The 12,698-nt window shown below is 42.2% G+C and overlaps 1 protein-coding gene across 1 annotated transcript; it reads left to right on the top strand.

Annotated features, from left to right (window-relative positions):
• Window positions 1-10,961: 10,961 nt before the first annotated feature.
• PSMG3 (proteasome assembly chaperone 3) lies at window positions 10,962-11,465 on the top strand (the record flags this gene model as incomplete). Its single annotated transcript, XM_080941175.1, has 1 exon — window positions 10,962-11,465. Exon 1 carries the CDS (start codon window positions 11,118-11,120, stop codon window positions 11,463-11,465), a length of 348 nt encoding a protein of 115 aa, XP_080797301.1. The 5' UTR covers window positions 10,962-11,117.
• Window positions 11,466-12,698: the final 1,233 nt, after the last annotated feature.

The raw sequence follows: 12,698 nt of genomic DNA, 5'->3' as shown, positions 1-12,698 counted from the left end.
TTTGGTAGATCAGAGTTTAAAATAAAGATCTGTCTTTAATACTAAAACAAACAAAAAACAAATAAACAAACAAACAAAAAAAGAAACAAAAAGAAGAAGAAGCCAGGCATCAACTCATGATACCTGCTTGTAATCCTACTTTAGGCGAAGCGACAGCACAAATTATCATTGGGACAGTTGCTGTCAACCTAGCCTCCATGGTGAGAGACCTTGTTTCAAAACACAAGGTAATATCTCCTCAGGAACAAATTCCCAGGTTGATGTCTGGCCTTTACAATTACACACACACACACACACACACACACACACACACACACACACATGCAATAGACAAAATAAATAAACAGACCAGGGAAATGGGTCTAGAAAAGGTACTTACTGCTTAACATGACAACCCAAAGTCAATCCTGGGAGCCACGTGGTAGAAGAAAAGAACCCACTCCAGTAAGTTAGCCTCTGACCCCACACAAATAAACAGATAAATAACTAAATGACATTAATATTTTAAATAAATGAAATAAATTTAAATATTTTTAAGCAAGCAAGCAAGCAAGCAAACAAACAAACAAACAAACCTACCCTCAAATCAGCGCCTCAAACAGCAATTTTTGAAAATACTCTAACACACTCATACAATAAATACAAAGAAGACACCGACGTTTTGGGAATTTTATGCTGAGTAACGATGGTAGAAAAATATTCGAAGTCATTGTTTTCCAAGACTAAATCACTGTGTTTTCTTTTTTGCTCATATTTCTGTAAAAGCATAAAACTTTGCACATACTTCAACAAGAGAGCTGTCTAGAACCTTAGTGGAGAGAGGTGTTCCCGGAAGCTGTTTCTTCGTGGCAAGTGTTTCCGGTATGGGCGGCGCAAAGTGTGCAGGTCAGGTCACGAGCTCAGCACCAGGACTTCCGGGAAGCCACTCTGTGCAACACCATTGATGTCCAAGTGATTATTTATTTGCTTTTGGATACAGGGTTTCTCTGTGTAGCCCTGGCTGCCCTGGAGCTCATTCTGTAGATCAGGCTAGCTGGCTTCCGACTCAAAGATCCACCTGCTGGGATTTAGGTGTGGGTCATCTCTCCCCGCATTGAAACCTTTTACTCTTGACCATATTTTTTTTTTTACATACCCCATATTCAATTAAACGATGGGAGTGGAGGTGGAATGGGGGTTCCTCTTCTTGTTTCGTGTGAAACAATTTAAACAAAAAGCTGTTTGATCTGTTTGCTCTTGATCGGGCTAGCCTGAGCCATGCTCCTGCCATTGAAGAAGCCAAAGGCTTGGGGACATGGCATTCCCTGCAAAATGAGCTGTGTGCAGATTGTTATCTGGAGGGAAGCCTTCCGTGAAAGCGTGTGAATGTTAACCATAGTAGAGTTCTTGGAGTTTTCTCTTGACACTTTGATTTCTGTGTGTGAACTTAAACGGCTTAAAGCCAGAGAGGAAACTCCAGTTCCCAAAGAATCCCACGTTTCAAGTTGCTGCAAAAGCGAAATTTGAATTGGCCTCAAGTGCCTGGCTGAATCATGTGTAGTTCCTAGAATAGGCGAAGGGAGTCGAAAAATGTTTGGTACTGGGCATAGTGGTGCAAGCTAATCTCTGTGAATTTGAGGTTCCCTGGTTGATACAGAGAGCTTCAGGACAGCCCGGGCTACAAAGAGAAACCCTGTCTCAAAACAAAAACAACAAAAAAATTAAAATAAAAAATTTAATGCTATTAAGAAAATTAAATGATCCAACTTTCTTTTTTTAAAAAAAGATTATTCCTATACACTAGATTTTTTTTTTTTCAGTCTCTGAGAATTAAGAGAGAGGGAAATGGTCAGATCTGTTTCTAAACCCCGACTTTCTATAATTCTTACCCAGTCTATAAAGCAGTGCTCTTCAAATCCTTTTTCATGGCCAAAAGTAAAAATATGGTAAAGGGCTCTCCTGAGAGAAGTATTTTTTTTAGCACTGTTCACCAACAGAGAGAGTAGAACAGATATACATACATTCATACATACTTTATATATCTATACATATATTTATATTTATGTATACACACTACTGTTCTTTCTTGGGTCTGGAGATATAGCTCAGTTAGGAGTGTCTACCTAGTCTAGATGGAGCCCTAGGTTCAATTCCCAGTAACCACAAAAAAATTCTTTTATTCATTGATTCACAAATTAAAATACTAATCGTACATTTGGTCTGACAAGAACTGGTTAACCCGGGATGGTGGTCCATGCTTTTAATCCCAGCACTCGGGAGGCAGAGGTAAGTGGATCTTAGTCTGAGGCCAGCCTGGTCTACAGAGTGAATGAGATCTAGGACATCCAAGGCTACACTAACAAACCTGCTTTGAAAAACCAATAATAGGGGCTGGTGAGATGGCTCAGTGGTTAAGAGCACTGACTGTACTTCCAGAGGTCCTGAGTTCAATTCCCAGCAACCACATGGTGGCTCACAACCATCTGTAATGAGATCTCATGTCTTGTTCTGGTGTCTGACAGGTACAGTGTACTCACATAGACAAAATAAATAAATCTTTTAAAAAACCCATAATAATAACAATAATAATAATAAGCTTAATTATTCCTTCAAAAGTAGGCTTTACATTAAGGTTCCAGTGTATCCTGACCTTTACTAGAAATAGGAATTTTGTTTTGGTTTTTGTTTTTTTTTTAAGATTTATTTATTATATATAAGTACACTGTGGCTATCTTCAGACACACCAGAAGAGGGCATCAGATCCCATTACAGATGGTTGTGAGCTACCATGTAGTTGCTGAGATTTGAACTCAGGACCTCTGGAAGAGCAGTCAGTGCTCTTAGCCTCTGAGCTATCTCTCCAGCCCAGGATGTTTTAATTAACTAATAAGTTTTGTTTTGTTTGTATTTTTGTTTTTTATGTTTAGTAATCTTTAGCTCAAATATAAAAAGTTCAATACAAGCATTTTTAGGGCTTGAGATCTATTAATTTAAAACAAGACAATGGGAAATGGAACAAGATGGTCTTTCCATTTTCACAGCTCTCATGGAATGGACATAAAGCATCTTTTTAACCACACCCCTTTCCCTCACTACCAACCATTTATACCATTCTGTAATCTTTTTAAAAATATTTATCTATTTATTTTATGTATATGAGTACACTGTAGGTGTTCTCAGACACACCAGAAAAGCACATTGGATTCCATTAAAGGTGGTTATGAGCCACCATGTGGTTATTGGGAATTGAACTCAGGACCTCTGGAAGAGCAGTCAGTGCTCTTAACCATTGAGCCATCTCTCCAGCCCTTTGTAATCATTCTTTGTTGTTATTTGTTTATTTCTGAGACGGGGTTTCTCTGTTTAGCTCTGGCTTTCCTGCAACCCCCTTATAGGAACAGGCTTATACTTTATGAGATGAACGCCCAGCCTGGTGCCTAGAAGCGTGAACAGCCAAGTTGAAGATCAGTATTGTAATTAGTTTTTGAAAATTAGGCATTACATTATATACTGACAGAAAATCAAAAAAGGGGTTCTCTTTTTGTTTGTTTGGCTGCTTTTGGTTTTGCTTTTTGAGACGGTTTCTCAGGCTAGCCCTGGTTGTTCTGGAACCTGATTTTTCGACCAGGCTGGCCTCAGAGATCCAACTGCCTCTGCTTCTCCAGTGCTGGGGTTAAAAGTTCCCACTACCACTATGTGGATCCTCTACAAGAGCAGCCAGTGCTCTTATCAGCTGAGCCATTTCTCCATCCCCTAATTGATTTTAGTTTTTTTAAAAATTTGTGTGTATGTGTATAGGTGTATGTATGTGTAAGTATGTAGGTGTGTGTGTAGGGGTGTGTGTGTATAGGTATATGTACGTGTAAGTAGGTAGTTGTGTGTGTGTAGGTGTGTGCATGTGTGTCTGTGTGTGTATATAGGTGTAGGTAGGTTTGTATTTAGGGGTGTGTGTGTGTCTCTGTGTGTATATAGGTGTAGTAGGTAGGTGTGTATGTAGGGGTCTGTGTGTGTATGTAGGTGTGCCCATGTCATGGCTTATACATGGAGGCAGAGGACACCTTGCAGAAGTTGACTCTTTTCTGCCACCTTGAGGGTCCCAAGGACTCCAGTTTGTTGTTTGTTATCTTCTGTTTTCTTGAGACAGGGTCTCACTATTTAGCCTCAGCTGGCACTTTCTGTTTGTTTGTTTGTTTGTTTGAATGGTGGCCCTGGGGTCCGGCCCCGATCCTCATGCCTACAAGGCAAGCATTTGCACCCAAGCCATTCCCCAGCCCTGCACATTGTAAAACTATAACGCTTCGGTTTCTCACAGAAAAGCTTAGGCAAGCTGTATTACCCTTTGTTTCTGCTCACAGGCTCTTTTGTATGTTTTTTCCCTTTGTCCTACAAAAACATCTGAGCATTATATAATGTTGCAGTCCGGCAAGAGCCAGATGAGATAACCAGGCTTCCAGTGACCTTGGAGAGTGAACTGTTCCGTATGAGCAAGAAGACGGAAGAAAGAGAAAATACACACAAAATTCAAACAGCTTTATATCTTAATCTTAGGATTATAGTCTTGACTATAAAAGGTATTTGCTACCCCAAAGATCTGGGAGAGATGGTAAATATCTGTTTTTTATTTCTAAGGAGGCATTAGTACAGTTCGCCACAACATTACTCCCAAAAGAATGTCACCAAGAATGGAGGTAGAAACTGATATTAACAATCGTGGCTGAAATAGACCACAGAGAACAGAATAACAAGTTACTTTGAAACCAGAGCTCACACAGGCTATAACTCAAAGCAATAAAGCAAAGCAACACGTATATAAAAACACTTTTAAAAGTTTTTCTTTAGACTTTTATTGAAAGATGCTAGCAAGTCAAATATTAAAAATATGTCAAGGGGGACTGGAGAGATGGCTCAGTGGTTAAGAGCACTGATTGCTCTTCCAGAGGTCCTGAGTTCAATTCCCAGCAACTACATGGTGGCTCACAACCATCTGTAATGAGATCTGATGCCCTCTTCTGCTGTGTAGGCATACATTGTACACAAAATAAATAAGTAAATCTTTAAAAGAAAATAGAATATGTCAGGGGACTTGCCAAGAATACAGAAGGCCAGCCATAGCTGGCACCTTGCACTTGTAATTTTGAGACAGGGAGGGCATTGCTGCCAGTTCAATTCAGGCTGGGCTATATAGTGAAACCTCAAGCAAACAAAGAAACAAATGAATTTAAAATATAGTCATGGTTGTGAAAATCACAGAGAAAATTATCTCACTGATTGACACTATAAAATATAAAAAGTGGGTACACGCAAGTAAATGGATTTTGCATTAGAAATTAATCAATGTGTCCATCGATCCCTCCAGCTGGGAATAGTGAGGCCTATCCTGGATGGATAAAATACAGGGTTGAAAGGTCTGGATAACTAACTGAGCTGCCAGGGAAACGTGACCATGACTGATGAGCATGGCTAAGTATTTCCACATCTAACGTATCAGTCCAACTTCTCCAACTGTGTGGACCTCACTCCCTGGAGAAGGGACTCCTCATTGTACTTTGTACCTAGATGGACAGAACGCTCATCTCCCTCTATCTGTCTCCAACACAGAAAGAAACTGTGGTAGTTCACACCTATAATCTCAGCACAGTAAAAGGAGAGGCAAGAGGACCACAAGTTCAAAGTCATCCTCGGCTACACACAGAGTTCAAGGACAGGCTGAGAGCTACATGAGACCCCAGTCTTTAAGGAAAAAAAAAAAAACAAATGGTAGTAAAATAGTTTTATGCTCACATTCACATATCCATACATCTTTTTTTAAAAGAAGTATTTATTTCGTGTATATAAGTACATTATAGCTGTCTTCAGACACACCAGAAGAGGGCATCAGATCTCATTACAGATGGTTGTGAGCCACCATGTGGTTGCTGGGAATTGAACTCAGGACCTCTGGAAGAGCAGTCAGTGCTCTTAACCACTGAGCCATCTCTCCAGCCCCATATCCATACATCTTAGTCTATTTTATTTTACACCTAGAATAGACATGATAAGATTTATTTTAGTCTTGTGTATGTGTGTGTGTTTCTGTGTAAGGGTGTGTGCATGTGAGTACAGGTGGTTTTGGAGGGCAGAAGGTATTGAATCCCTTGGAGATGGAGAAGATGGTTCTGAGTTCCCTGCTATGGATGCTATGATGTGAACTCAGGTCTTCTACAAGAACAGCAAGCAGATGAGTCATCACTTTGTCTGCCCCTTAATTAGACTTCACTTTCAAACATGAGTGCTTCCTTCTACAAACTAACTCTGCCTTCATTGTTTGGGATTAAAGGTGTGTACTAAGGACACTTCTGTATTCCAGCCAGATCACACAGATGTAGGGCTTTGGATGTGAGCTCTTGCAAAGCAGCCATGTTGCTGGATTAAAATTTCGCTACAGTGAGTTTAAGGACATCATGGGCACCATAATATTCTAAATTAAAAATTGTAAAAGGCTGGGCATAGTGGCTCATACCTGTAAGCCCAGCAATTTGGCCACCGCAACAGGTGAATTGCTATGAGTTTAAGGCCAGCATGGACTATATAGTGAGTTCTAAGCAAACAAACAAACACAAAACAAAACAAAAAAGAACCCACATATGCCCTCGCTTCTCAGATTACATGAGCTCACTTCTCAGAAAGAATCGACTTTGCAGATAAAACTGGGGTCTCGAAGTGGGATCGTTCTGGGCTGATGGATGGACATAAGTCAGGTAGGGACAGAGGTAGAAGCTGGCTTGAGGCAGCCACAAGACATGGAATACCTGGAGCCACCAGAAGTTGAGGAAAAACAAAGAAAGCTCACTCCACAGATTTGTTAGTTTTACATCACTGTTACACAATTACCTTAGAAATAAAGGAAGTTCTTTGTCTCAAATTTGAGCAGAAAATGTCCCTCATGGTTGCAAAGGCATAACAGAAGGAGGCACACCACCCACAGCAACAGTGCTCAGTGGCATGGCTTTCTCACATCTTGGCAGAGTAGGAAGAGGGAATTCAGCAGAACCAGCACCCAGCCATAGCTCTAAGGCTCACCTCTACAGCCTAAGTCAACTATCTAGGCACTATGTCCGGACAGTTCCAGTCTCTGCAAATCAGCACTCCCATCTGGGAACCAAGTGTTCAGACATGACACACTCAAACCACGGCTCTGCCAACAGGCAGTTTCACACTTGTCATCTCCAGTGCTGCGAGAGGGTTTGGTGCTCCTCAAGCCACCAAACTTTTGGGCGTTCAATGCAGAAACTGGTACGGCCGTTCGGAAAATTTCCCCTTCATGTTCATTCAATTTAAGCTCAGTGAGAAGAGAAGGGGTGTCTTTTTGTTCTGGGTTGGCCATCCAGTGAGGGCACAGTATGAAGAACATGAGCTAGGAAGAACATGGCAGAAAGCAGCCACCTGCACTAGAGGTGAATTACTCCCCAATACTGTGGCATAGCGCTTCTGTGTGAATGGAGATTACTGTACAAGAATGGGCTTGTCTTGCAGGGTTGCTCTCTTTATTAGAAGGTTAGAAACACAGGTGAACATGAGCCTGCTCTGGAAACAGGGTTGACTTGATCCTAACTTTCATCAGGACACACATGAAGCCTCAGGCAAGAGAGTTCAGGAGTGGCTCGTTTACCCAGGCTATGAAAAGAAGAAAGGCCTGCGCCCGTTTTGGGTACACAGGAGGGCAGGGGTTGGAGTTGGGAGGCCCTGTAAAATCTTCCTCGCCCAGTTTCTTTCACTCTCTGGGTTTAAAACTACTAACATCCTCTCTCTGCACGCGCCCCTTTCAGTGTTTGCTCAGTTACTCGGCAGAGCTTTAAGGCATAAGTCTCCACCTGACAATCATGACCTCCATTTTTACAGATGGAAAATTATTTTTATAAAATACACATTTGATTCACTCTCTCACTATTGTGTACATATTTAATATGCTTTGATCATATCCTCTCTCAGTTTCTTCTCTTATTCTTGCTCCTCCAAATGAACCCTCTGGCTTTCATTGCTTGCTTTTCTTGCTTTCCGTCTGTCTGTCTTTCTTTCTCTCCAGGCTGGCATTCAATTAATTCAGTGTGTAACCAAGAATTGCTGCAGTAAATATCATTTGGTGGTTTCCACCTCACCTTAGATCACTTAGCTCCCAAATAAAAGACACAAAACCTTTATATTTATAATAAGCCTGACAGCATTAGAGCTGAGCAAATGTCAAAGCTCTGTGCTAGTTTGTTTACTTCCCTGTCAGTGTCCCCAAGATGTCACTTGCCGTGTCCCGCTGGGGCCACTATTTGAACATGCTGGCCCTCACGAGCCACCCATCCCTTGGTACCTTCTTCTTATCTCTTCTCCCTTTCCTCATGGTCTCTCCTCAGACACCAAGCCCTGGCACCAAAGCCCCACCTACCTCTCTTCTCTTCGGCCCAGCTACAGGCTGGAGGCATCTTTATTAACCAATAATTTTAAATTAAGGAGCGACGCTTGCACAACAAGAGCTGGTATACCTGTGAATGCACCCTCTGGGCAACTAGATATTGGGATACAGAATTTGCCATTACTATATATAGCAAGAGACCAAACCTCAACAAAGAGTGACTTTGAATACCTCCTGCTTCACTTCCCCAGTGCTGGGATTATAGGTCTGCCCTCCACACTTGTTTTTATGCAGTACTGAAGATCTAAACTCATGCCTCCTACATGACAGACAAGCATTCCAGCAACTGAGCCATGTTCCCAGGCCCAAAGATAACCTTAAAGGATGCAATGATTTCATTCGACTCAACAATAATTACAAAGAAGATTGATTGTCTTGGTTACAGTCGTGAAAGTGATCCAGGACCAATAAAACACAGCAAACTCGGTTTGATTCTCACACTTTCCCACCTGGCTTGTATCTAGTTAACCAGCCATGTCCATCAATCTAACACTCAGTTGAACTCAGATATGGAGTGGGGGGGGGGTGGAGTGTGGAGGTGGGGGAGGACCAGGAGGAGCAACACCAGAATGGTACACACCTTTGATCCCAGCAACAGGACAGCCAGGGCTACACAGAGAAAGCTTGTCTTTATCTATTTATCTATCATCTATCTATCTATCTATCTATCTATCTATCTATCATCTATCTATCTATCTATCTATCTATCTATCTATGGGGCAGTGGGCACTGTAGGGCAGTGGACTGTGCCACCAGACAGAAGAACTGGTAAGTTAGTTGCAAAAGTTCAAAACCTCAAAGTCATATAATTGAGAATGGTGGGAGTCCTCTAGCTCCCAACCAGATTCCTGTCCTGGAGCATGTGACGGTGACACCCCACTTAAAGGACCACAACATAGCACAGAAACCTGGGAGTTCTCCATGCTGATGAGGAAAGAAGAGATTACCACAAGCTGTCCTCTGATCTGCACAAATACCTGTGTCCTACCCGTAGAACATAGATAGATAAATGATAGATGATAGAGATGATAGATTATAGAGAGACAGAAGACGATAAATAGATGATGATAGATAGATGATAGACAGACAGGTAGATAGATGATTGATAGATACCAGCTAGATAGGTAGATAGGCGTTTAAGAAAAGGATTAGACTGGGAAGACGTCTCAGTGGGTTGAGGTGCCTGATGTCTCTGTTCCATCCCTGGTGAGCATGCTCATGCTCATGGTGGGAGTCAAGAACTTACTCCTGGAGATTGTCCTCTGAACTCTATGGGTGGACTCTGGTGCATCCAGGTACAAGTATACACATGCACACAAAATAGATAAATAAAATTCGATAAAAATAAGATGTAAATAGATATATCTGCTTACATATATTGACACATTGCACCGTAGCCCATAAATGTATTGAAGTTATATTTTAATCAATTAAAATAAAGTTAAGTAAAAATAAACAAAAAGGTCTGAAATCTCAAAAGTAGGGAAATAAAGGTATGATGATCTGGGAGTTCAGGACCATCCTCATCTACATTTCAGGAACAACCTACATATCAGGACTTGGTTTCACTCTGCCCACCCTCCCAAAAATAGCCACACCCAACTGCTCAGAGAACAGTCCCACTATGCCCTGAAATAGAAAGTAATGTCATCATAAATTAGCAAACCAAAGTTTCTCACACTAAAATTAGAACAGTGACCTCACAGTCAGAAAGAAGCGTGTTTTTATAAAAAGAATGCAAAAATGAAACTTTTCTTTTACTGAAAGTATGAGGTTTCAAGACCAAGAGGAGTGGTCCATCACTGAAATCCTTCCCCGGAAGAGGTGGAAGCATGAGAATCCAGAGTTCTGTCTCCTTAGCAATATAGCAAGTTGGAGGTTATCCTGGGATACACAAGACCCTCCTTAAAAAAAAAAATGTTAGTACATACCTTTAATCCCAATATTTAGGAGGCAGGAACAGGCTAATCCCTGAATTCGAGGCTAGCCTGGTGTGTGTCAGGATATTTGATCACACTGTGATCCCCAAGATTGTGTTATTTACTGCAAAAAGAAAAACAAAAACCAAAAAACAAAACCTGTTTTTAGTTGTGGTGTGTGGCTCAGTCTTAGCACACATCTTTAATCTAAGAGCTTTCTTATTGAATATTATAAACAGGATTATATAAAGTCGACCATAAGCCAAGAAGCAGAGCAAGCAACCAGTCGACAGAAAGTGAACATAGAATTATTAGGAGAAACCATAGAGGGTAGGAGGGAGTCAAGGAGGAAGACAGAGGTGAACAGGAAGTAGAAGAGAGGGACACTCAGTTTGAAGGGGTCTTGAGACTGTGCAGAAGGAGATCATCTTTTTGGATTTCAGCTGCAGAGGAAGGTCAGCTGGGTGTGCTTTTCTCTGAGCTAGCATGCTTGTATCCCAACACTAATTAAAACAATTTTGTTAAGAACGGCACTGGTCTACAGGTCCAGTTTTAGGCTATTAGAGTCACATGATAAAGGAGACACGATCTCAAAAATAACATTAAGAATCTATTTCAGGGCTGCCTGAGTTGCTCACTCAGACCGCTTTCTGGCGCTGCTGGTGCGGTGAATGCTGCTGGTTGCTGAGGGTTCCGGTCCCAACTGCTGTTAGTTAGTGATCCAGCCACCTCCAGTCCTGGGCGGTCGGGGTTCCCCGCCTCCACTGAAGAACGGAATCATGGAAGACAAACCACTGGTAGTATCTAAACAGAAAACAGAAGTGGTATGCGGTGTGCCCACCCTGGTGGTCTGCACGGCCTTCAGCAGCTACATCCTGGTTGTGGTGACCCAATTCGGGAAGATGGGTACCCTAGTCTCCTTGGAGCCCAGCAACGTGGCCAATGACATCAGCAAGCCAGTGCTCACCACAAAAGTCCTCCTCCGGCAGGACGAGCCTCTCATCCGTGTCTTTGCAGAGAACCTGGTAGCATTTGTGTCTCAAGAAGCAGGAAACAGAGCAGTCCTCCTGGCCATGGCTGTGAAGGATAAGAGCATGGATTTGAAGGAAGTGATCCGGCTCTGCTAGGTGTGGTTGAAAAACCACGATAAATCCAGACCCCAAGCAGGCAGAATAGAGCCAAGAATATAGGTTAGCCGGGTCAGCGACTTTTGTTCCAGGACAATCTTGAGAAACCAGGTGTTTCCCTTGTGATTCTTCACAGGTATTTTCGGTATTTACCAATGACGCCCTTCCCACCCCTTTTGGGTTGCTGTTTTTTTTCCTTTAAATACTCCTTTTCCCAGCTACTCGGGGTCGAACTCCTCTACCCCTGCGTGGGATATGAGTCTCGGTCCCAGCGCGCTGGCTTATGTGATTACAGCAAGGACGGTCTCTCACAAGGTCTTGGGGGGTCGTGTTATCCCAAGACTTGAGTGAGGGTCTCCCCGCTCTGGGGGTCTTTCATGGTGACCTGCAATCAGCAGTTGCAAGACACTCAGACGTGGTGGGCGCTGTGCACGAGGTCTCGGAGACCCATCTTCCCAAGCTCATTCTGTCTTTAGCCCTCGAAGCTGGAAACAACATTCTAGTCTCAGGACTCTTCCTACAAGGCTACTGTGTTCTGCCTGGGCCACTGGAAAGGGCTCTGGGCTGTGGTAGGTGCATCCACTGAATTGAAATCAGCGGCCAGTTGTGGGATTAGTAACCCCTGGGTATCCGGCAGCACTTGTGGGAAGACTTTTTTTTTTTTCTCTTTTTTTACTAAAAATAAACCTAAAATACTTGGAAAAATATATTACAGTGGTTAAGAGCACTGGTTGCACTTCCAGAGGACCCGGGTTCAACTTCCAGCACCCATATGATGTCTTACAACCATTTTCAACTATGGCTCTGAGGAGCTGACACCTTCTTCTGACCTCTTCAGACACATGACATAGGTCTATGTTTATACATGCAGGTAAAGACCCACACATATAAAATAAAATCAATCATAAAAAATAACTAAAAAAAAAAGAAGCTTTTTTTTTTTTTTTAAGTCTCAACACCAGGTAGTTAGGAATCATCAACTCTTACAGACTCTATTCCCTTAACCACTTGTACAAGATAGTTTTAGAATATTTTCATCCTCCAGAAAGAATGCTGTTAAGGTCAAACTCAGTGGTAGGACACAGGCAAAGTGCTCTGGATCCGGTCCACCCCTAGCACCAGGAAAAATCCAAAAGTTACTCCACGGCAGAAAAAGAAACCCCATTCCCAATATCAGTCACTTCATCATCCTTGGTTAATAAATTACACTTGTGTGCGGGTGTGTTTATGTAT

The sequence above is a fragment of the Micromys minutus genome (assembly GCF_963924665.1).
Source record: "Micromys minutus genome assembly, chromosome: 29".
Taxonomy (NCBI): domain Eukaryota; kingdom Metazoa; phylum Chordata; class Mammalia; order Rodentia; family Muridae; genus Micromys; species Micromys minutus.
Note: the sequence above shows the minus strand (reverse complement) of the source record. Positions and strands in the feature narration are given on the sequence as shown.